Genomic DNA, 25,830 nt, shown 5'->3' with positions numbered 1-25,830 from the left:
ACCCTGTCTGACCATTTCTTGGCCTTCTTGATTATCTCTATCCAAAACAGGGGATCTCTGCTGTTACGTGACACTTCCTACGGCTCCCATGGGCTCTCAGAAGGCGGCAAAAAGCTGAATCGTGGCTTTGCAGGCCCTGACTGAAAAACATTAGCGCGTTTGGATAGTGGCCGGTCACAGTACTATGAGACTCAGGCTCGTGCACGAGTCAACTCCATGTTTACTTTCTCTATCTTTGAACGAAAACCACCACTCCCGGTCGGAATATTATCGCTTTTTTACGAGAAAAATGGCACAAATTTATTTTAAACAGCGGTTGACATGCTTCGAAGTACGGTAATGGAATATTTAGAATTTGTTTGTCACGAAACGCGTCGGGCGCGTAACCCTTCGTCACCCTTGGATAGTGTCTTGAACGCACGAACAAAACGCCGCTATTTGGATATAACTATGGATTATTTTGAACCAAACCAACATTTGTTATTGAAGTAGCAGTCCTGGGAGTGCATTCTGACGAAGAACACCAAAGGTAATCAAACTTTTCTAATAGTAAATCGGAGTTTGGTCAGGGCTAAACTTGGTGGGTGTCTAAATAGCTAGCCGTGATGGCTGGGCTATCTTCTCAGAATATTGCAAAATGTGCTTTCACCGAAAAGCTATTTTAAAATCGGACACCTCGATTGCACAAAGGAGTTCTGTATCTATAATTCTTAAAATAATTGTTATGTATTTTGTCAACGTTTATCATGAGTAATTTAGTAAATTCACCGGAAGTTTGCTAGTTCTGAACGTCACATGCTAATGTAAAAAGCTGGTTTTTGGATATAAATATGAACTTGATTGAACAAAACATGCATGTATTGTATAACATAATGTCCTTCATCTGATGAAGATCATCAAAGGTTAGTGCTGCATTTAGCTGTGATTTGGGTTTATGTGACATTCTATGCTAGCTTGAAAAATGGGTGTCTGATTATTTCTGGCTGGGTACTCTGCTGACATAATCTAATGTTTTCCTTTCGCTGTAAAGCCTTTTTGAAACCGGACAGTGTGGTTAGATAAAGGAGAGTCTTGTCTTTAAAATGGTGTAAAATGGTCATATGTTTGAAAAATTGAAGTTTTGGGTTTTTTGAGGAATTTGTAATTCGCGCCACGCCTATCATTGGATATTGGAGCAGGTGTTCCGCTAGCGGAACGTCTAGATGTAAGAGGTTAACTCCCAAGAGAATTCTCTACGATTATAGTCACATATATCCCCCCCAAGCAGATACCTCGACGGCCCTGAAAGAACTTCACTGGAAACCATATATCCTGAGGCTGCATTTATTGTTGTTGGGGATTTTAACAAAGCTAATTTGAGAACCAGGCTAACTAAATTCTACTAGCACATTGATTGTAGTACCCGCTCGAGCAAAACACTGGACCACTGCTACTCTAACTTCCATGATGCATACAAGGCCCTCCCCCGCCCTCCATTCGGAAAATCTGACCATGACTCCATCTTGTTGCTCCCCTCCTATTGGCAGAAACTCAATCAGGAAGCGCCCGTGCTTAAGTCTATCCAACGCAGGTCTGACCAATCGGATTCCATGCTTCAAGATTGCTTCGATCATGTGGACTGGGATATGTTCCAGGTAGCCTCAGACAATAACATCGACGTATACGCTGACTCGGTGAGTGAGTTTATTAGGAAGTGCATTGGAGATGTTGTACCCACTGTGACTACTAAAACCTTCCTTAACCAGAAATCGTGGACTGATGGCAGCATTCGCGTAAAACTGAAAGCGCGAACCATCGCATTTAATCATGGCAAGGCGACTGGAAACATGACTATAAACAAACAGTGTAATTATTCCCTCCGCAAGACAATCAAACAAGCAGTATAGAGACAAAGTAGAGTCGCAATTCAATGGCTCAAACACGAGACGTATGTGGCAGGGTCGACAGACAATCATGGATTACCAAAAGAAAACCAGCCCCGTTGCGGACATTGACGTCTTGATCCCAGACAAATTAAACAACTTCTTTGCGCGCTTTGAGGACAATACAGTGCCACCGATACGGCCTGCTAACAAAGACTGTGGGCTCTCCTTCTCCGTGGCCGACGTGAGTAAAACATTTAAACTTGTTAACCCTCGCAAGGCTGCCGGCCCAGACCGCATCCCTAGCCACGTCTTTAGAGCACACTCAGACCAGCTGGCTGGTGTGTTTACAGACATATTCAATCAATCCCTATTCCAGTCTGCTGTCCCCACATGCTTCAATATGGCCACCTTTGTTCCAGTTCCCAAGAAAGCTAAATGACTATCGCCCCGTAGCACTCACTTCTGTCATCATGAATTGCTTTGAGAGACTAGTCAAGGATCAGATCACCTCCACCCTACCTGATACCCTAGACCTACTCCAATTTGCTTACCGCCCCAATAGGTCCACAGACGATGCAATCGCCATGACACTGCACACTGCCCTATCCCATCTTGACAAGAGGAATACCTATGTAAGAATGCTGTTCATTGAATACAGCTCAGCATTCAACACCATAGTACCCTCGAAACTCATCATTAAGCTTAAGATCCTGGGGCGGCAGGGTAGCCTAGTGGTTAGCGCGTTGGACTAGTAACCAAAAGGTTGCAAGATCAAATCCCTAAGCTGACAAGGTACAAATCTGTCGTTCTGCCCCTGAACAAGGCAGTTAACCCAAGCATTTCTCTACACTCGCATATACATCTGCTAACCATGTGTATGTGACCAATAAAATTTGATTTGATCTTGTCAGTCATATCCTGTCAGTCACATGTCTCAGGGAGCAGAGCTCAGATTGGCTCACATTACATTACACTGCTCTCTCTCTCTCTCTCTCTTTGCAAGCTGCTGGGTTTGACTTGACTGACATCTTGTGGTTGCATAACACTTTACCATTGTGCACATGGACTACCGGCAATGTTCCAAAAAAAGTCAGGACTTGTCATGATTTACATCATCACAATTCACCTATAGTTGGACTTCAATAAAGAATATGCTCATTATGAAGGGATTGTGAATACTGTCTGCCAGTAATCTGCTGTAGTTAGAGAAAGTTTGTCAGAGGAGAATACAATAAAAAAGTGTTCCAACACTCCTCTCTCTGCATAACACTTTTTTTCTCACAGCCATCTGTGAGTCTCTTTGTAATCTGCCATAGAACTGTCTGTGTGCATGCGTGCATGTATGCGTGTTTTGTATGCTTGATTTCTATTATAGCTGCTCTCACACTGTGCACCATCATGTTAACTACAAAGCTAGAGAACATGTTCCACGCTGACATACATGATACACTGTACACTACAATGTTGTGTAATAAATACTGAAACCCATTTCAGCCCACATACATCACTCTCAGACGGCCCTGTCAGACATCCTCATTCTGTCTTCATCAGTTGTCCCCAGAAATCCACCAACTCCTAATCTTCACCGAATATAGATTTAGTATAGAGAAATTACTTGAACCACTGGTGCATGCAATCACTTCTCCATGGGTGACTGAGTGTGATGACTTACAAAGGACAACTTACACATTAAAGGTCGCTCCATGATGATATCTAACTGGACCTGATTTGAATTGTTATGCCCCCATGCACCACACTGAAGCTATTATGACAAAGCTGTGCAGGTGCATGTGTGGTACGATGGTTGGGGTACATTAGAATGCCATGGAACATTTAGTAATGCTGCACAGCAGTGAAATAATGGCTCTGTGTACTGTCTCTACCAGCTGCTGCTGTCTGTGTTTGATTGGCAGAGACAGATCGTGATTGCCCTGTTTGTTGTCATGGCTTTGTTGTCAAGGAGATGTCTGAAGGCTAGAATCACGTCTGGAATAGAGAGATAACAAGGTCTCTAGTCAAGACTAGCTCTAGAGAGCAACACAAATGAAATGTCAGATGTTATTTAAATCATGAAAGGATGATTCTTGTGGACCTAATTCACAATTGAAACTAACCAAAATGTTGGCCATGGCCGCTTACTCAATCATTTTTTTAGAAGAGGCATCATCATTTTACAGTCACATGGCTAACACTGTCTACAGATTGCTTTGAAATGGCATAGCTATTGACTGGCCAGAACATCGTAAATAAATCCCAAATAAATCAATGTTCCTGATGGACTGGACATTTTTGTGGAATGGGCTAACATATAACTAGGGCCAGACAGGAAGTAATTGGTTCCAGTAACCAGTTACACACATAAGCAGACTTATTTTAACTTCCAAACTTACATAACAATCTCCAATAAGTGGCTGCATGGGCACATGCTCATCAACAGAAGACAATGAGCGGGAAAGACCACAAAGATCTGTGTATGTGTAGGCCTTACTCATTGTTACCTCATTCAACATGCCAGGGCTGGTCCATTTTCAGCCCAGTGGGCATGTCTAACTTGTTTTTTTCGTGCAAAATTATCATTATCTGGCTAATAATGGGGGTCTCAAGGAAAAAATTGCCCGGTTGGTCTAGAGGGCCGGTGTGAGGGCCTCAAGAAAGAAAATGGGCCGGTGTGATATTGTAGAAATGCCAGGGTCGATTTCTGTTCTCAGTTCAACTCCAGGTGACCAGGTTGGACACCTCAGGTTGGACACGTCTGTGTAATGCTTCAGCGACATCGATGTGAAAGTATTACAGAATGTGTTCCAGTCACTGGACAGAGATGAACGTACTTTGGTGCGAAAAGTGCAAATCAATCCCACAACAACAGCAAAGGACCTTGTGAAGATGCTGGAGGAAACAGGTACAAAGGTATCTATATCCACAGTAAAACGAGTCCTATATCGACATAACCTGAAAGGCCACTCAGCAAGGAAGACGCCACTGCTCTAAAACCGCCATAAAAAAAAGCCAGACTACGGTTTGCAACTGCACATAGGACAAAGATCATACTTTTTGGAGAAATGTCCTCTGGTCTGATGAAACAAAAATAGAACTGTTTGGCAATAATGACCATCGTTATGTTTGGAGGAAATTAGGGGGAGGCTTGCAAGCCGAAGAACACCATCCCAACCATGAAGTACAGGGGTGGCAGCATCATGTTGTGGGGGTGCTTTGCTGCAGGAGGGACTGGTGTACGTCACAAAATAGATGGCATCATGAGGCAGGAAAATTATGTGGATATATTGAAGCAACATCTCAAGACATCAGTCAGGAAGTTAAAGCTTGGTCGCAAATGGGTCTTCCAAATGGACAATGACCCCAAGCATACTTCCCTGTGGCTCAGTTGGTAGAGCATGGTGTTTGCAATGCCAGCATGGTGTGTGCAACGCCAGAGTTGTGGGTTTGATTCCCACAAGGGGGCCAGTACACAAAAAATTTATCAAAACAATGCATGAAATTCACTACTGTAAGTTGCTCTGGATAAGAGTGTCTGCTAAATGACTGTAATGGCAAAATGGCTTAAGGACAACAAAGTCAAGGTATTGGAGTGGCCATCACAATGCCCTGACCTCAATCCCACAGAAAATTTGTGAGCAGAACTGAAAAAGTGTGTGCGAGCAAGGAGACCTACAAACCTGACTCAGTTACACCAGCTCTGTCAGGAGGAATGGGCCAAAATTCAACCAACTTATTGTGGAAGGCTACCTGAAATGTTTGACCCAAGTTAAACAATTTAAAGGCAATGCTACCAAATACTAATTGAGTGTATGTAAACTTCTGACCCACTGGGAATGTGATGAAAGGAATAAAAGCTGAAATAAATTGTTCTCTCTAATATTATTCTGACATTTCACATTCTTAAAATAAAGTGGTGATCCTAACTGACCTAAAACAGGGCATTATTACTAGGATTAAATGTCAGGAATTGTGAAAAACTGAGTATAGATGTATTTGGCTAAGGTGTATGTAAATTTCCGACTTCAACTGTATGACAGTTGAGGCAACAAATTTACTGAATTTACAACTTAACAAAGCACTTATCATTTGAGAATACAGGAGGTCCATTTCTCATCAATACCCTAAAAGATTAGACGTTCTCCTTTCTAAAAAGGGCTACTTAGCAGGTGATTTAAAAAGTAATTGTCAAATGATCAATAGTATAATTGTCTTAGCAAAAACGATTATCTATAATTTACAATATGTAGAATCTATGAGAACAAAAAGGTTCAGAACTTTTGTGAAACATCACAGCACAGTTGAAAAATATATGGCAAATAGAAATCCAAACTTGGTGTTCAGAGATAGAGAGGAGGGGTTGAGTGGGGCTGAAGGATGGGACTAAAAACAAACAAAAGATAACTATTGTAAAATATACTGTGTCCGTAAAATGTATATAGCATGTTGCCCATTGGTTTACCCCAATTAGCTTAGGGGTGGTAGAGTTAGGGGAAAATAAGAAAGGAAAATATATTTTAAAATATATATATATTTTACATACAGTACCAGTCAAAAGTTTGGATACACCTACTCACTCACGGGTTTTTCATAATTTTTACTATTTTCTAAATTGCAGAATAATAGTAAAGACATCAAAACCATGAAATAACACATATGGAATCATGTAGTATCTAAAAAAAGTGTTAAACTAATCAAAATATATTTATATTTCAGATTCTTCAAAGTTGCCACCCTTTGCCTTGACAGCTTTGCACATTGTTGGAATTCTCTCAAACAGCTTCATGAGGTAGTCACCTGGAATGCATTTCAATTAACAGGTGTGCCTTGTTAAAAGTTAATTTGTTGAATTTCTTTCCTTCTTAATGCATTTGAGCCAAAAAGTTGTGTTGTGACAAGGTAGGGCTGGTATACAGAAGATAGCCCTATTTGGTAAAATACCAAGTCCATATGGTAAAAGACGAAGTCTTTGCTCAAATAAGCAACGAGAAACGACAGTCCATCATTACTTTAAGACATGAAGGCCAGTCAATACAGAACATTTCAAGAACTTTGAATGTTTCTTCAAGTGCAGTAACTATCAAGTGCTATAATGAAACTGGCTCTCATGAGGACCGCCACAGGAAAGGAAAACCCAGTTAACTCTGGTCTGATGAGACCAAATTTGAGAATTTTGGTTCCAACCGCTGTCTTTATGAGATGCAGAGTAGATGAACGTTTGATCTCTGCATGTGTGGTTCCCACTGTGAAGCATGGAGGAGGAGGTGTGATGGTGCTTTGCTGGTGACACTGTCAGTGATTTATTTAGAATTCAAGGCAGACTTAACCAGCATGGCTACCACAGCATTCTGCAGCGATACGCCATCCCATCTGGTTTGCACTTAGTGGGACTATCATTTGTTTTTCAACAGGACAATGAGCCAACATACCTCCAGGCTGTGTAAGGAGAGTGATGGAGTGCTGGATCAGATGACCTGGCCTCCACAATCACCCAACCTCAACCCAAATGGAGATGGTTTGGATGAGTTGGACCGCAGAGTGAAGGAAAAGCAGCCAGCAAGTGTTCAGCATATGTGGGAACTCCTTCAAGACAGTTGGAAAAGCTTTCCAGCTGAAGCTGGTTGAGAGAATGCCAAGAGTGTGCAAAGCTGTCATCAAAGCAAAGGATGGCTATGTTGAAGAACCTAAAATATAAACCATTTTTTGGTTACTATATGATTCAATGTGTTATTTCATAGTTTTGATGTCTCCACTATTATTCTACAATGTAGAAAATTGTAAAAATTAAGAAAAACGTGTATCAAACTTTTGATTGGTACTCTATCAATTTACAAGAAAATATATCGTGGATTGGAAATGATGCAGACATTTACAATGATGGAAGCCACAACCTGCAATATTAAAGCTGATCCACCCCCTTAACAAAAAAAGGGCTATTTTCATAAAAATAACATTTTGATAAACTTTAACTAATTATCAGCAACACACATTGCATAGCTCAAGAATAAAACTGACATACACAGTGCTTTTCTCGTTGACATGATTTGTAAAATAAGACAGTAATATCATCCTCCTGTACGACCTTGTGTACATCAGTTTTATATATTTCTATTTAAATAATGAAAATATTGGTTTTAAAATCAGCAAAGCTAGAACCCTGTACAAAGTGTTTACAAATGGCCAATCATCCACTGTTCAGTAAAACATAGATATAAAGGACAACTTTAAACATTACATGCTAACAAACAAGGGTTTCAAAGCAGTTTAATGAAATGATAAATAACTAAATCTTTACAAAACATACCGTTCCTGAACATGGAGGGAACAAAGACACTGGACACATTAAATAGGAGCCATAATAAATTCAGAAAAATCCTGACGACAACTAGTTATATTGATATGACTCTATAAGCAGTGTTAACAAATCAAACAGTTTCCATGCTAGCTTAAGAATAAAGCTCAACTTTAAAAATGGCCAATAAGCCACTGAATAAGCTGCTAAACCACAGTGGATAAGATATTCTTATATAAAATAAGGACACCTTTGGCAGCAATAGATCAAAAGGCAGAGCCAGTCAGAGGGCCTTTTGGTATTAGGAGAGTATCTTAGTTCTAGACAAGCCTACCTACAGTACATTCTAAAGCCATGGGGGTGAATGCTAACGTCCACTTCAGTCAATGTTTCACTTTAGGCTCCCATTGACATCAGAGCATGACTAAGTGAAAATTCAACTTAAGTGGAAGTTAGTATTCACCCCATTGTGCGCAGGGCAGGTTTGGTTAAGACATTGGAATGTATTACAGGGGCAGAGTGCTGGTGTGCCAGACAGTCAGTCAGCTCAGTTAGTACACAGGCTTGTAGAGGATCTGTCCATTGAGCAGCCTGCGTTTGAGTTCCTTCCACAGCAGGCTGCGCTCCCTCTGGGATCCCTTCATGAAGCCCCTGTTCTCCAGGGCACGGCGAGACAGGTAGGGGATGACCTCGTTGACTGGGCCGTAGGGGACGTATTTGTACACTGGGAATCCAGCCTGGCCTGTTCTCAGACACAGAGAGAGTGGGAGATGTTATGTGACTGGAGAAGCAACAACCACTGGCAATGTGTTTGACACAAGCACAGAAAAACATTGGAACCTAATTACATGTACAGGTATGGAAGGTATTTTTGTCTAAAAGTTAGTCTCTAAACTAATTTTCTAAATAAATAAAAAGCTAAATTATATAATAACAAAATGTGTAAGAACTGTGTGAACCCCTATTGATCTACACACTAAAGATAGCTATGGTATGGTATCAGGTGACTGATGACGGAGTGAGACCCTGAGGTTGTTGTTTGTTTCGCACAAGATTTCTGACCAAAATGACAATCAATAAATCTTGAACTCCAATAAACCCATTATTATTATTATGCAACACCTATCTACAGTTCTGAAGGTGTTGAGATTACAGTACCTAGTGGGAAGCTGATCTGGTCACACATTCCGAGCAGCTGTCCAAAATAGACCTTGTTCTCAGTGGGTGACAGACCCATCTGGTTCATCCTGCAGAGACACAACACAGACGGAATGTAAATATTTAAAAAAACATAACACTGTGCAAAAATAAACATCACTGATGTATGCATTTACGTTTTAGTCATTTAGCAGACAATCTTATCCAGAGCGACTTACAGGAGCAATTAGGGTTAAGTGCCTTGCTCAAGGGTACAGAAAGATTTTTTACCTAGTCGACTCGGGGATTCGAACCAGTGACCTTTCGGTTACTGGCCGAACGCTCTTAACCACTTGCTACATGCCCATTGATAGAATACATTTGGTTTCTGTGAAGTGGTTTTACTACTGGTTTGGTGCTTTGTGGTGCAAAATGTCTGTAGAAAAAGTCTAGTAACTAGTCTAACCACCTCTTGATTTGAATAAAGCCCAGAGGCTGGTCTTACTTCTCCAGAGTGAATTTCACAGTGTCCTCGTTGTGTGACGCCACCATGACATTAGCCTTCCTGTTGTGGTCGATCTCTTCCAACACAAACTCTAAACATCTTTGGAGAATCAAGGAAAGACAAGGAACTTTGGCTATTCCATTCAGCTGATATGATAACTTCATCACATAATGCATCCAAATTCAACTATGTAAATACCAATTTTCTAAAGTCACGCATTACACCAATGGGGGTAGGGTGAAGATGATCTTAGGTCAGTTTTGTATTTTCCACACGAATGGATTGGGGGTCGGGGAAGCTGATCCTAGATCTGTACCTAGGGGAAACTACACCCCAAAGCACAGAAGGGGGTCTTACTTGTGGTACATTCGGTTGGTGGCCTCGTAGTCTGGGTTAATGGGGTCTTCGTAGCCGATCTCCTCCGCCCTGCTCCTCTCCTGGTACATGTAGGCCCCGCGGACCAGCTTGGCCCCAAAGTACCAACCTTCACGCCGGGACAGCTCCACGTCCACAGACACATTGTCATAGGCTTCCTTTACAGGTAGTAAAGGGTAACACAATTATATAACGCTGTGGTTAACACCACAAATCTTGACATTTATGAACCAGGCTGTCCATAACACCTGTACAAAGGGTAGATAAGTAACACAATCGTGTTTAAATAGTTTCATTTCAGGTTTATGTCAAAAAACAAACATGGCTATGGAAGGTTTATAAACTAGGTTGGGCTTTTATGAGTCAAATATGGGAGGCTTACAAAACCTGTTTCACTCTAAGCATATGACAAGTCTATACATAACAGGGATCCTCCCTACAAACATATATGAGATAGTACATGTAGTCCCAATAACAAGTCCCAAGCTCTACACACAAATCAAATCACATTTTATTGGTCACATACACATGGTTAGCAGATGTTATTGCGAGTGTAGCGAAATGCTTATACTTCTACAGTGGGGGAAAAAAGTATTTGATCCCCTGCTGATTTTGTACGTTTGCCCACTTACAAAGAAATGATCAGTCTATAATTTTAATGGTAGGTTTATATGAACAGTGAGAGACAGAATAACAACAACAAAAATCCAGAAAAACGCTTGTCAAAAATGTTATAAATTGATTTGCATTTTAATGAGGGAAATAAGTATTTGACCCCTCTGCAAAACATGACTTAGTACTTGGTGGCAAAACCCTTGTTGGCAATCACAGAGGTCAGACGTTTCTTGTAGTTGTCCACCAAGTTTGCACACATCTCAGGAGGGATTTTGTCCCACTCCTCTTTGCAGATCTTCTCCAAGTCATTAAGGTTTCGAGGCTGACGTTTGGCAACTCGAACCTTCAGCTCCCTCCACAGATTGTCTATGGGATTAAGGTCTGGAGACTGGCTAGGCCACTCCAAAACCTTAATGTGCTTCTTCTTGAGCCACTCCTTTGTTGCCTTGGCCGTGTGTTTTGGGTCATTGTCATGCTGGAATACCCATCCACAACCCATTTTCAATGCCCTGGCTGAGGGAAGGAGGTTCTCACCCAAGATTTGACAGTACATGGCCCCGTCAAATGATGCGGTGAAGTTGTCCTGTCCCCTTAGCAGAAAAACACCCCCAAAGCATAATGTTTCCACCTCCATGTTTGACAGTGGAGATGGTGTTCTTGGGGTCATAGGCAGCATTCCTCCTCCTCCAAACACGGCGAGTTGAGTTGATGCCAAAGAGCTCCATTTCGGTCTCATCTGACCACAACATTTTCACCAGTTGTCCTCTGAATCATTCAGATGTTCATTGGCAAACTTCAGACGGGCATGTATATGTATTCTTGAGCAGGGGGACCATGCGGGCGCTGCAGGATTTCAGTCCTTCATGGCGTAGTGTGTTACCAATTGTTTTCTTGGTGACTATGGTCCCAGCTGCCTTGAGATCACTGACAAGATCCTCCCGTGTAGTTCTGGGCTGAATCCTCAACGTTCTCATGCTCATTGCAACTCCACGAGGTGAGATCTTGCATGGAGCCCCAGGCCGAGGGATATTGACAGTTCTTTTGTGTTTCTTCCATTTGCGAATAATCGCACCAACTGTTGTCACCTTCTCACCAAGCTGCTTGGTGATGGTCTTGTAGCCCATTCCAGCCTTGTGTAGGTCTACAATCTTGTCCCTGACACCCTTGAAGAGCTCTTTGGTCTTGGCCATGGTGGAGAGTTTGGAATCTGATTGATTGATTGCTTCTGTGGACAGGTGTCTTTTATACAGGTAACAAGCTGCGGTTAGGAGCACACCCTTTAAGAGTGTGCTCCTAATCTCAGCTCGTTACCTGTATAAAAGACACCTGGGAGCCAGAAATCTTTCTGATTGAGAGGGGGTCAAATACTTATTTCCCTCATTAAAATGCTAATTAATTTATAACATTTTTGACATGCGTTTTTCTCAATATTTTTGCTGTTATTCTGTCTCTCACTGTTCAAATAAACCTACCATTAAAATTATAGACTGATAATTTCTTTGTCAGTGGGCAAACGTACAAAATCAGCAGGGGATCAAATACTTTTTTCCCCCACTGTAGATCCGACAGTGCAGCAGTATCTAACAGGTAATATCTAACAATTCCACAACAAAACCTAATACACACAATCTAGTAAAGGAATGAGAATATATAAGTATAAAATATATGGATGAGCAGTGACAGAGCGACTAAGATGCAATAGATAGGGAAGGATACAGTATACACATATGAGATGAGTAATGTGAGATATGAAAACATTCTTAAAGTGGCATTATTAAGTGACTACCGTAAATTCCGGACTATAAGCCGCAACTTTTTTCCCACGCTTTGAACATCGCGGCTTAAACAATGACGCGGCTAATATATGGATTTTTCCCGCTTTCAATTTTTTTATTCCAAAAAAACACATTCTGTGACGTGCTCAGTTTGTTCTGTGATGTGCTCAGTTTTTTGGCGGCATGAAGCTTTCATAAGACCAATGAAATTCCTGAACGGGTTAAGGTCAAACAACTTTTTTGTTTACTGTTTAGATTAAATCGAGCGCTCTCAAACTTCCCATCATTCTGATTACGGTAGTCATTTTGTCACCCTCATCATGGCAAAGACACGGATAAATGCATATGATGCAGCTTTCAAGTTGAAGGCAATTGATCAGGCTGTTGGAAAAGGAAATAGAGCTGCTGCACGGGAGCTTGGTCTTAATGAGTCGATGATAAGACATTGGAAACAGCAGCGTGAGGAATTGACTCAGTGCAAAAAGACAACTAAAGCTTACTGCTAATTTTTTATTTTTGTTACAAGCCGTGTTTCGTTAAAGCCTATTTATTTTTGTTACAAGCCGTGTTTCGTTAAAGCCTGTGTAAATTTCATTTGTTTCAATGTACCGGTAGGCACCTGCGGCTTATAGACATGTGCGGCTTATTTATGTTCAAAATAAAAAAAAATGTTTTAATTCAGTGGGTGCGGCTTATATTCAGGTGCGCTTAATAGTCAGGAAATTACGGTAGTGTTCCATTTATTAAAGTGGCCAATGATATCAAGTCTGTAGGTAGGCAGCCGCCTCTCTGGTTATTGTCTTTTATGATCTTTTTTGCCTTCCTGTGACATCGGATGTTGTAGGTGTCCTGGAGGGAAGGAATTTGCCCCCAGTGATGCATTGTGCAGACCGCGCCACCATTTGGAGAGCCCTGCGGTTGTGGGCAGTGCATTTGCGCTATTGCGCCTTCTTCACCACACTGTCTGTGTGCATGGACGATTTAATTTTGTCGGTGATATGTACACCGAGGAACTTAACTTTCCACCTTCACGCCGGGACAGCTGTCCTGTCGACGTGGATATGGGGGTGCTCCCTTTGCTGTTTCCTGAAGTCCACGATCATGACTTTTGTGTTGCTGACATTGAGTGAGAGGTTATTCTCCTGACACCACACTCCGAGGGCCCTCACCTTCTCCCAGTAGGCTGTCTTGTCATTGTTGGTAATCAAGCCTACCACTGTAGTGTCGTCTGCAAACTTGATCATTGAGTTGGAGATGTGCATGGCTACGCAGTCATGGGTGAACAGGGAGTACAGGAGGGGGCTGAGCATGCACCCCTGTGGGGCCCCAGTGTTGTGGATCACCTTCACCACCTGGGGGCGTCCCGTCAGGAAGTCCAGGACCCAGTTGCACAGAGCAGGGTCGAGACCCAGGGTCTCAAGCTTAATGATGAGTTTGGAGGTACTGAATGCTGAGCTGTATTCAATGAACAGCATTCTTACATAGGTATTCCTCTTGTCTAGATGGGATAGAGCAGTGTGCAGTGTGATGGCGATTGCATCGTCTGTGGACATATTGGGGCGGTAAGCAAATTGGAGTGGGTCTAGGGAGTCAGGTAGGGTGGAGGTGATATGATCCTTGACTAGTCTCTCAAAGCACTTCATGATGACAGAAGTGAGTGCTACGGGGCAATAGTCATTTAGTTCAGTTACCGTAGCTTTCTTGGGAACAGGAACAATGGTGGCCATCTTGAAGCCTTCCCTGTAGCTCAGTTGGTAGAGCATGGTGTTTGCAATGCCAGGGGTTGTGGGTTCGATTCCCACGGGGGGCCAGCACAGGAAAATAATTCTATGAAATGTATGCATTCACTAATGTAAGTCGCTCTGGATAAGAGCGTCTGCTAAATGACTAAAATGTAAAAATGTAAATGTAATGAAGCATGTGGGGACAGCAGACTGGGATAGGGATTGATTGAATATGTCCGTAAACACACCAGCCAGCTGGTCAGCGCATGCTCTGAGGACACGGCTAGGGATGCGGTCTGGACCGGCAGCCCTGTGAGGGTTAACACGTTTAAATGTTTTACTCACGTCGGCCACGGCCGTGTCGGTGGCACCGTATTGTCCTCAAAGCGCGCAAAGAAGTTGTTTAATTTGTCTGGGATCAAGACTTCGATGTCAACGATGGGGCTGGTTTGACTGATTGTCCGTCAACCCTGCCACATACGTCTTGTGTTTGAGCCGTTGAATTGCGGCTCCACTTTGTCTCTATACTGACGCTTTGCTTGTTTGATCACCTTACGGAGGGGATAACTACACTTTGTATTGGGTCATGTTTCCAGTCACATTGCCATGATTAAATGCAGTGATACGTGCTTTCAGTTTTGCGCGAATGCTGCCATCAATCCACGGTTTCTGGTTAGGGAAGGTTTTTATAGTCACAGTGGGTACAACATCTCCTATACAGCGTATACGTCAATGTTATTGTCTGAGGCTACCCTGCAATCAATATGCTGATAGAATTTAGGTAGCCTTGTTCTCAGATTAGCTTTGTTAAAATCCCCAGCTACAATAAATGCAGCCTCAGGATATATGATTTCAAGTTTGCATAACGTCCAGTGAAGTTCCTTGATGGCTGTCTTGGTATCCGCTTGCGGGGGGGATATACACGGCTGTGACGATAACCGAGGAGAGTTTTCTTGGAAGATAATACGGTTGGCCTCACCTTAAGATAGCACTGGTAGGTGTTGAAGATGATGGGCTTCTCTCTGTTGAAGATCCTCTGCATCTCCAGGGTCAGTCTGCTGATGGCCGGCTGGAAGTACGTCTGCTCAGCATCCACCATCAGCCTCACCCCGTTCTCCACCGCATGCTGGGATAGAGGGAAGGACAAAAGCTTTTTGTTAACTTTTGTCAGTTAGCATCAACACCCGGTCAGCTCCAGAAAAGTGAGCAGAAAATGTTGTTGATCATCTGAAACCCTTCAGTGATCTTGCTCCTACCTAGGCTATAGAAATGTATGAGTCTAAGTCTTCTATTTAAGAGCATGTTAAATTTGACATTTTAGTCATTTAGCAGACTGTGCTTTCCAGAGCAACTTACAATTACTGCATTCATCTTAAGATAGCTAGGTGAGACAACACATATCACAGTCATAGCATGTTGAGGTCTTTGGCAATCTTGTGTTGCCATGTAGTCCACCCATGCTAATGCAATCTCAAGGGACCAAGGTATTACTTGTATCTATAGAGACTCACTTAAGAGCAACTAGACTTTGGATTCAACACGTCATAGTAGACTCTTGGTCCTGTTGGAGCAGTGCAACTTCAATTCAAACACAACCTTTCCCAAAAAATGATGACACACTGCTGTAGTAAATGAGAACATTTGTAATAAGAACAAACAAAACTATTGCCAAAAGGTTCATTTCCAATAAACTCCCATATGGCCTGCTCACTGAGGCAGGGCTGAGAGTAAGAGAAGATTCTTGCAAAATCTGATATATACTACATCCCATGATTCAATTAGAATATGAATATGTGAATATGTGGACAACGACAAATACCTAGGGGTCTGGCTAGACTGTAAACTCTCCTTCCGGACACATTAACTTCATTAGGGTAGGGGGCACTATTTTCATCGCTGGATGAAAAGCATGCCCAAAGTAATCTGCCTGCTACTCAGGCCCAGAAGCTAGGATATGCAAATAATTGGTAGATTTGGATAGAAAACACTTCAAATAATGTCTGTGAGTATAACAGAACTGATATGGCAGGCGAAAACCTGAGAAAAATCCATCCAGGAAATGGGATTCTTTAATTTTTGTAGTTTTCTATTGAATGCCATTACAGTATCCATTGACTTAGGACTCAAATTGCAAATCTTGGGTGAGAACCTCCTTCCCTCAGCCAGGGCATTGAAAATGGGTCGTAGATGGGTATTCCAGCATGACAATGACCCAAAACACACGGCCAAGGCAACAAAGGAGTGGCTCAAGAAGAAGCACATTAAGCATCTCCAATCCAAAATAAAATCTAGAATCGACTTCCTATTTCGCAACAAAGCCTCCTTCACTCATGCTGCCAAACATACCCTCGTAAAAATGACTATTTTACCGATCCTCGACTTCGGAGATGTCATTTACAAAATTGCCTCCAACACTCTACTCAGCAAACTGGATGCAGGCTATCACAGTGCCATCCGTTTTGTCACCAAAGCCCCATATACCACCTACCACTACGACCTGTATGTTCTCGTCGGCTGGCCCTCGCTACATATTCGTCGCCAAACCACTGGCTCCAGGTCATCTATAAGTCTTTGCTAGATAAAGCGCCGCCTTATCTCAGCTCACTGGTCACCATAGCAACACCCACCCATAGCACGAGCTCCAGCAGGTATTGGTCATCCCCAAAGCCAACACTTCCTCTGGCCGCCTTTCCTTCCAGTTCTCTGCTGCCAATGACTGGAACGAATTGCAAAAATCGCTGAAGTTGGAGACATATCTCACTCACTAACTTTAAGCATCAGCTATCTGAGCAGCTTACCAATCGCTGCAGCTGTACACAGCCCATCTGTAAATAGCACATCCAACCACCTACCTCATCACCATATTGTTTTTATTTATTTTTGCTAATTTTGCACACCAGTATTTCTACTTGCACATCATCATCTGCACATCTATCACTCCAGTGTTAATTTGCTAAATTGTAATTACTTCGCTACTATGGCCTATTTATTGCCTTACCTCCTTACTCCATTTGCACACACTGTATATAGATTTTTCTATTGTGTTATTGACTGTACTTTTGTTTATCCCACGTGTAACTCTGTGTTGTTGTTTTTTGTCACTTTGCTTTGCTTTATCTTGGCCAGGTTGCAGTTGTAAATGAGAACTTGTTCTCAACTGGCCTACCTGGTTAAATAAAGGTGAAATTATTTTTTTAAATAAAAATGAATATGTGAATAGCTGGGTTAATATACTGTTGTTAAATTTTAAAGCCATGCTAGTTAACAGTGCCTATGTTGCACTCGAAATATCCCCTACCTTGGCCAGAACATCCACTCTCTGCAGCATCCTCTTCATCTGTTTCTCCTCTTCAACAGTGAACTTCCTCAACAGAGGCTCCAGCTGACCAGTCTAGAAAATCAGAAGACACATTTCATTTAGAGTCAACCCTGACCTAAACTACAAAATGCATTTATGTATGTATGCATATACTGTATGTACACTGCATGGATGGATGGATTTGTGCAGGTACATAATGCACTTCATGAGTTTCTGTGTACAAACACATTCAGGTAGATATCCTACAGTACTATACCTGTATGTTAAATATTACAAGGATATGTCAATTTATGTGTGTGCGTGTGCATGTGTAATATGTGGCTAGCTCACCTCAACATTGGGAATGACAAGCAGGTTTGAGATCGATGTTCTGTCATTAATCAAGCTGTTCCAGTCCAGAAGGTCTATCGTTCTGGGGGACATGATGTAAATGACATATTCAAAGTCAAATCCAGTCCTGTACGCACATCCTATCTATTGAATAGTTGATTGTTTGTGTGCTCATGATGCATTCCAGGTTCAGCCTCTTACCCTGATGAGCCCAGTTTCTCTCCAGTAAACCAGTTCTCAATGTCATCTTTATTTCCAACCCCCAGCTTAGTCAAACTCTCCTGTAGCAAACAGAAGTACAGTATTATATAGAGCCATTATTGATGGAACTCCCATATCATATGCTCAAATGAACAGCAAACCTGGTTGAAAAAAATAGATAAAGCAACACCTAACAGCACCTAACAGCATTAAAAATGTACAATATGTAGTTCTGTCCTTGAGCTGTTTTTGTCTTTTAATATTCTGTATTATGTCATGGTTCATGTTTTGTGTGAACCCCAGGAAGAGTAGCTGCTGCTTGCGCAACAGATAAATGGGGATCCTAATAAAAGACCAAAATAGGATTTTTTTTAATGAATATCAATAACTATTAATGATGAAACATTATAGATAGATCAAGGAAATTAGTATGAGGAAAAACAATTAATAAATGTTTCATCATTTTGGTATGGTGTTTTCACAGGTGTTTTTTTCTTAAAGGAACCATAAGGCTCTCACAGATATGAAATATGTTAGATCTAGGGAGTCTTCTTAGTAGCAGAGAGCCGGTTTGGGTGATTTTTAGCTGGGAAACTGCTTGAACTCGGTCACATCTCCACATTGAGTGTTGCTCTAGGTGACACGCACCTTCAGCTGTTCCAGTTCCAGTTTCTGCTCCAGTGCATCCATGCCAGACTTCCCCTGCTGTGCTGCCAGCAGGTTGAAGAACCTCCTCCATTTCACCAGCACCTCTGAGAACTGGAGCTGGAGAGGGGAGGAAACCGGTCATAACACCAACAAACAATCTAAAAAAGCTGCACTCTGTCACGATCACTACCAATGTTAAATCAAGGGCTAAAAGAGAGAGTCTAACAGACAGAGGGTGTCTAACTCACCAGGAACTGTGGGCGGCCCAGGGCAGTCATCTTAATGGCAGAAAATCCATCTACAGAGGCCCCCCCTGAGAGTCAGAGATACAACATAACATTTAGTGCAGCAATAACACAATTGATAAATGTATCATAATAACCATATCAAGCATAATGTGACGACCCTGGGTTTATAAGCGCGGAAATCGACTCTGCCGCTTGAGCATGCTTTTGCGGCACAGTCGATAGCGTGCCGGACTTCGGGTTTCAAGTTTACAGGCCCCTGCCTGTTTCATTACAATAATATAACATCTCCAAAAAAAAATTGGGGGGACAAACGTAATTCATTGAACTCACTGCATTTGATTGTGTTCTCACCTGAGGCTTTTATGCAGTTGAGGAAGGTCTCCATCTGGTTGTCACACTTGGCCTCATCAGCATAGAAGTATGTCCTGGCACTGACCACGCCCCCACGACGGTCCCCAAACTGACGGTGGGCCTTGTACTTCTTCTCACGGTGATCAACACCTAAAGTCAGAAAACAACATGAGACGTTGTCTAATGTAACAAGACTATCCTCTAGACTCGAGTATACCCACACAGAACACTGGGAGGGAAAGACAAGAGAAGCCTTCCCAAAGGAATGACCCTCACCACCATCACCTAAACAATCTAGATCTAAATTGGCATAGATACCTGGAGATCTGTTTTTCATAAAATGAACAATTGTGACAGCAGAATACTTCTACGTGTACCAAATATATTACACAGGCATGCGCCTCTTGGTAAGACAACACATCTGCAGACCAATATATATATATATACACATATAAAGTTTGGACACACCTGCTCACTCAAGGGTTTTTCTTAATTTTAACTATTTTCTACATTGTAGAATAATAGCGAAGACATCAACTAAGAAATAACACATATGGAATCATGTAGTAACCAAAAAAGTGTTATAAATATTTTGGGGATTTTTCTATTTGTTTACGTAGCCACCCTTTGCCTTGATGACAGCATTGCACACTCTTGGCATTCCCAAACCATCTCAATTGGGTTGAGGTCAGGTGATTGTGGAGGCCAGGTCATCTGATGCAGCAATCCATCACACTCCTTCTTGGTCAAATAGCTCTTACACAGCCTGGAGGTGTGTTGGGTCATTGTCCTGTTGAAAAACAAATGATAGTCCCAAACCAGATGGGATGGCATATCGCTGCAGAATGCTGTGGTAGCCATGCAGGTTAAGTGCGCCTTGAATTCTAAATAAACCACAGACAGTGACACCAGCGAAGCACCATCACACCTCCATCCTTCACGGTGGGAACCACATATGCGGAGATCATCCGTTCACCCACTGTGTCTCACAAAGACACAGCGTTTGGAACCAAAAATCTAAAATTCGGACTAATCAGACCAAAGGACAGATTTCCACCAGCCTAATGTCCATTGCTCATGTTTCTTGTCCCAAGCAAGTCTCTTCTTCATATTGGTGTCCTTTAGTAGTGGTTTCTTTGCAGCAACTCGACCATGAAGGCCTGATTCACGCAGTCTCCTCTGAACAGTTGATGTTGAGATGTGTCTGTTACTTGAACTCTGTGAAGCATTTATTTGGGCTGCAATCTGAGGTGCAGTTAACTCTAATGAACTTATCCTCTGCAGCAGAGGTAACTCTGGGTCTTCCTTTCCTGTGGCGGTCCTCATAAGCGGCAGTTTCATCCTAACGCTTGATGGTTTTTGCGACTGTACTTGAAGAAACTTTCAAAGTTCTTGAAATTTTCCAGATTGACTGACCTTCATGTCTTAAAGTAATGATGGACTGTCGTTTCTCTTTGCTTATTTGAGCTGTTCTTGCATAATATGGATTTGGTATTTTACCAAATAGGGCTATATTCTGTATACTACCCCTACCTTGTCACAACACAATTGATTGGCTCAAATGCATTAAGGAAAGAAATTCCACAAATTAACTTTTAACAAGGCTCACCTGTTAATTGAAATGCATTCCAGGTGACTACCTTATGAAGCTGGTTGAGAGAATGCCAAGAGTGTGCAAAGCTGTCATCAAGGCAAAGAGTGGCTACTTTGAAGAACCTCAAATATAAAATATATTTTCATTTGTTTAACACTTTTTTGGTTAGTACATGATTCCATGTGTGTTATTTCATAGTTTTGTTGTCCTCACTATTATTCTACAATGTAGAAAACAGTACAAATAAAGAAAAGCCCTGGAATGAGTAGGTGTTTCCAAACCTTTGACTGGCGCAGGCACACGCACGCACACGCACGCACCCCTGGTGAGCACATTAAGTAATACTGTATACCCCAGTATGGTACAAAAACAGTATGAGTATGAAAATCTGGATACCAACCAACCCTACATACTTGCCCTCATTAACCCCTCCAGACTAAATCCAGATCGAACCTGCTCCCTCAACCATGCAGTCTCACGTAACAAACATCATGTAAGAGCTCTATATTAACCCTTAAATGACCGCTGGCATAGACCCAGAAAGTTAGCATTCAGGAACATTGCTGAACCGACAGATATTTTGGCAATGCGCCCCCACTGCTTCCACACGCACGGTTATGTGCCCCGTATGAAAGGGGTTCCGCCCCCCACCTCCACCAACCAGATGGCCTGATACTTTACATAAATGTTTCATTACTGATGTAACATTACTGTGGTCATGCTCCTGCGTTACAAAGAATTCTGTAGCTGGCACTGCAATAAATTATGAAGTGCATAAATAACCAATCAATTACAACAAAACTCACAATCATAACCAAATAAATTAATTGTAAATCAAACTGAAAACTCATTTTGAATTGTTAATCCGTTTCAGTCAACAAATACACACCTGGACTTTCTTTCTCAGCTTCAGACACACAGGCACTGAAAGAGAGGAAACATCGAAATAACATAACAATTGAGAGATACTTATATCAAGTGTTCAGGTGTTTAGTACCAAATAAGACATTGGAAATAATGTTGAAGTAAGTAGATGGGGTCCCAGTAATGAACTGGATTATGACTCATCATTTCATAAATCAAGGTCATGCACTAAAGATTATCACAATTTGTGGCAGCAGCCCCCCCAGAAGCTGTTAAAATCAGTTCCAGCTCAGCGTTTCACAACCACAGAGTGTGTGCCAGTATGTTGACTGTACTATATATATATATATATATATATATATATATATATATATATATATATATAGTACGCACGACAGCGGGATTGGGGGGAGGGTGTTAACATTATGTAGAAGTGCAGATGTCCTGCTAGTTGATCTCTTGTGCCGTCGTGGACTTCTGATCACTGAGACTGTTGACTGTTTCAAAACCTCAGTGCATCCCACATACAGTAGCCTAGGTTAATCCAGAAAGATCCATTCCAGAACCGAACCTAATACAGAAGCTTGAATAACATGAAGGAAATTGATCTCTCATTAGCGCATTTCTGTATTTTTTTTTTATTACCCTTATTTTACCAGTTACGTTGACTGAGAACACATTCTCATTCACAGCAACAACCAGGGAAATAGTTACATTGGAGAGGAGGGGGGATGAATGAGCCAATTAAAAGCTGGGGATGATTAGCTGGCCATGATGGTTGGAGGGCCAGATTGGGAAGGACACCGGGGCTAACACCCCATACACTCACGACAAGCGCAATGGGATCTTCAGTGACCACAGAGAGCCAGGGCACCTGTTTAAGACAGAACCTTACACCGGGCAATGTCCCAAATCACAGCCCTGGGGAAATGGCATATTTTTTTAGACCAGCGAAAAGAGTGCCTTCTGCTGGCCCTACAACACCACCTCAAGCAGCATTTGGTCTCCCATCCAGGGACTGACCATGATGAACCCTGCTTAACTTCAGAGGCAAGCTAGCAGTGAGATACAGGGTGGTATGCTGCTGGCATCTTTCCGTGCTGTTGGTTGTTTCAGTGATTGCCATGGCTTAATGTTATCAAGGGGAACATATTTGCACAGGCTAACTGCACAATTTGCAAGAAAGTTTTAACATCAGTTAGTTGAGTCTAGAAGTATGAAAGTAATAGAATTCAGAAACTCATTTAAAGCATGTACTTTGCCAACCTTGATTAAAAAATAAAAGGTTGATTTCAACTCTGGTACACTCTCACAATGATTAATTCACAATGAGTCCTCTTCCTCTCTGGTACATCCAATTATTAACAAGAGAGAAGAGGATGTTGTGTGTTACTCCACCAATGTAGGCTGGCTCCAAAAGTCCTAATTAGTCTCATCTCCTGGTGTGGAGAGTTCCACAGAAATGAGGTAGGGTCAGACTGTTAGCAAGTTGGTCTTTAATGGTGTCACTAACCTTTTCACTATCATTCCCATCTACCACCCCACCCTCTTCATTATTCAGCCTATTAGTTCAGCTTGAATGTGTGCATAGTCAGGCTATAAGAAAATCCCTAACCAAACAAGGGAAGGCTGTTTCTCAAAACACATGAAAACATAACACGCCCTGGGCCTCTTTTGAAAGGGTGCATCAAGTAACAACAGGGCTGGCTTGTCACAATCCACCGCATGTGACTGCATTCTCAAAGGGACTGGAATAAACATGCTTCTTCAGCTATCAAATCAGGAGAGAGCCTCGAGGGGTATGTCTAAACTAACCAATTGTGGCCAGGTAGTGCTGGGAAATGTCAGATGCTGAAAGTGATGCATTGTTTACAATCCATTTGAGACCATGAAAAATGGGATGGGCATGTTTTATGCTGAGAAGTTGTAAACACAGGTTTTTATGAATATGAAACATAAGTAGGCCTGTGTGTTTTAGAGGGAGAGAGTGTGTTTGATAGGGGAGATACAGACATAACAGGGAGAGCAGAGCCTACAATCTGAGAAAAGTGCAACATATGGAACTGACCATATGACTTGTTCCCCAATAGTATTGGATCACCTAGTATTATTTTGACTGTAGCCTTTTGCCATAGGTCAATTGCAGAAAATGTTTACATTGTGACTACTGAGGTAAAAGTATAGGCATCTCACGCTATATCACATTGCTACAAATAATCAATGATTCATAATAAGTTATGAATCTATAAAATGTGAAAGCTTGTATTTGTAGTGTGTGGATACTGAAAGAGTGCTATATCCTCTATTAGAGTTACTGTAGCTGGGGTTGTGACTAATGAGATACAGACTACTACAGCAGACTAGGATGGCAGAGACGACTTACTCCATCTCCTTCTTCTCTGCCTCCTCCTGGGTCAGGTCCTCCTCCACACTGTAATCCAGGACTGACCCCACGCCAAAGGCCTGGTTCTTATGGATCAGAGGCTTGATTGAGTTGTGGTCCTCCCCGGCCACAAACTGTCCATAGAACGTCATCTTCATCAGCCTCTCAAACAACCACTGGCCAAATACCTTCTTGCTAAGGTCCATCAACTATGGACAGAGCAAATAAACAACTGAGTTAGACCCAAAACTCGCCAGTTAGAGTAGTGTTCCTTATAATTTGTTCTACCCAGGAGCTGATCTACGAAAACCACCACCTTCGACTTTCATTTCAGTCACAAGATTCAATACAAATGGTATGATAAGATAGTTTTGTTAACACCTGCCTCAGTCACAGCGGCTGTGCAGACAGTCAGCCAGGCTAATGATAATAGGCCTAAACTACTTGTGCACCTGGAAATGTTAGGCTGTGAAATTAATGTAAGCTGTTCTTCTGCAAGTATGTTGAATAATAGCCCTTTTGATAGTCAGAAATGTCCATTACGTTATCTGATATATGACAGTTAGCCTACTAACCACACCTGTAAAAACGAATCAAAGGAATGTAGCAAAAACAATCTCATCAAAATAATGTCCCTACCATCTTGTTCTTGTCAACGAGGAAGTCGAATGTGCAAAGCTTGAAGACCAACAGACTTCTAAGCAGCTCAATGTTATCTTTGCTTTTGTAAGCTTCATGAGTATTGTCAAAGTCGATTTCGATCTTCTGTGTTTGAGCATCGGTGGTATTTTTTGATTGGATGATGATGTCCGCTTGAACAGCTTTCACCACAGTGCACTCATCAACTTGCTTCTCTTTCCCTCCTTCAACCTCATCACCTTGCGTGGATGCGACCGTGGAGCGAAATCTCCCCTGAGACAAGCATATTCTCTTGATCTTGTCGGAACTTGACTTGACTAGAGCTGGTACTACTTTATTGAACATTTTTTTAAATGTTATTTACTTTAATTTTTAAATTAGTTAAAACTAGTTTTATTGCGTTTAAGGGCGCGTGGATCCACCACTTCTCGTTCCTGGCTAGACTGAAAGCCAGAATTAGTTGCTGCACAGCGTTTATAACCCAAGTTACGTATTTTAGTAGGCACGCCTACTCTGACGCATCTGGCAGGAACCCCGCGTCGTGAGGAAAGCCCACTTCAGTAAAACCCGTTTCCCCTTGCCCCCTCCCCAGTTCCCACCGTTGTTGTGTAAACAATTGTTGGCAAGGTGTGCTAGTGTGTTTGACTTAATGGTATCGCCTGCCTGAAAGAAAGTACAGCAATCAATGGGTTTATTTATCCTACAATTCAATACTGCCTGGGAGCCAGATTTGTGCAACCATTCTGTCATAAAGGTTTTTGTTTGAGATAACATTTCACCCAAGTCAATACATATGCCGACAAGGCGGAAAGAAATGCGGAACTAGTTGTCATGAATCCGACCATAGACATAGTGTATGTGTACTGTGAGAATGTGCTACTTCCTATTTTCAACAACAGAGAGAGCCATTGACTAAGTACTGAATCTACTCTGTAACTTCCCAGGTTTTCATATGGTAGTCTGTTTTACTG

At 42.0% G+C, this 25,830-nt stretch overlaps 1 protein-coding gene across 1 annotated transcript; it reads right to left on the bottom strand.

The window, feature by feature from the left end:
* Positions 1 to 8,106: 8,106 nt before the first annotated feature.
* LOC106568196 (proline dehydrogenase 1, mitochondrial-like) lies at positions 8,107 to 25,323 on the bottom strand. Its single transcript, XM_014138323.3, has 14 exons — positions 24,860 to 25,323; positions 24,221 to 24,429; positions 21,863 to 21,897; positions 19,380 to 19,529; positions 19,029 to 19,093; positions 18,781 to 18,897; positions 18,133 to 18,212; positions 17,932 to 18,013; positions 17,581 to 17,673; positions 15,262 to 15,408; positions 10,151 to 10,326; positions 9,794 to 9,892; positions 9,310 to 9,398; positions 8,107 to 8,893 (listed from the first exon to the last, which is right to left on the bottom strand). The coding sequence occupies exons 1-14, from the start codon at positions 25,202 to 25,204 to the stop codon at positions 8,703 to 8,705; spliced, it is 1,878 nt and encodes a 625-aa protein (XP_013993798.1). The 5' UTR covers positions 25,205 to 25,323; the 3' UTR covers positions 8,107 to 8,702.
* Positions 25,324 to 25,830: the final 507 nt, after the last annotated feature.

This window comes from Salmo salar, chromosome 13 (genome assembly GCF_965601325.2).
Source record: "Salmo salar chromosome 13, fSalSal1, whole genome shotgun sequence".
NCBI classification, from domain to species: Eukaryota; Metazoa; Chordata; class Actinopteri; order Salmoniformes; family Salmonidae; genus Salmo; species Salmo salar.
The sequence above is the reverse complement of the archived record's forward strand: the minus strand, read 5'-3'. Positions and strand labels throughout refer to the sequence as shown.

Excerpts from the sequence above, each read along its gene's own strand:
- LOC106568196 (XM_014138323.3), bottom strand. The coding sequence starts at position 25,204 with ATGTTCAATAAAGTAGTACCAGCTCTAGTCAAGTCAAGTTCCGACAAG. Across the intron at positions 21,898-24,220 it reads GCAGAGAAGAAGGAGATGGA|TGCCTGTGTGTCTGAAGCTG; the intron begins GTAAGTCGTCTC and ends CCTCTCTTTCAG. Across the intron at positions 18,213-18,780 it reads TGGAACTGGAACAGCTGAAG|GAGAGTTTGACTAAGCTGGG; the intron begins GTGCGTGTCACC and ends TGTTTGCTACAG.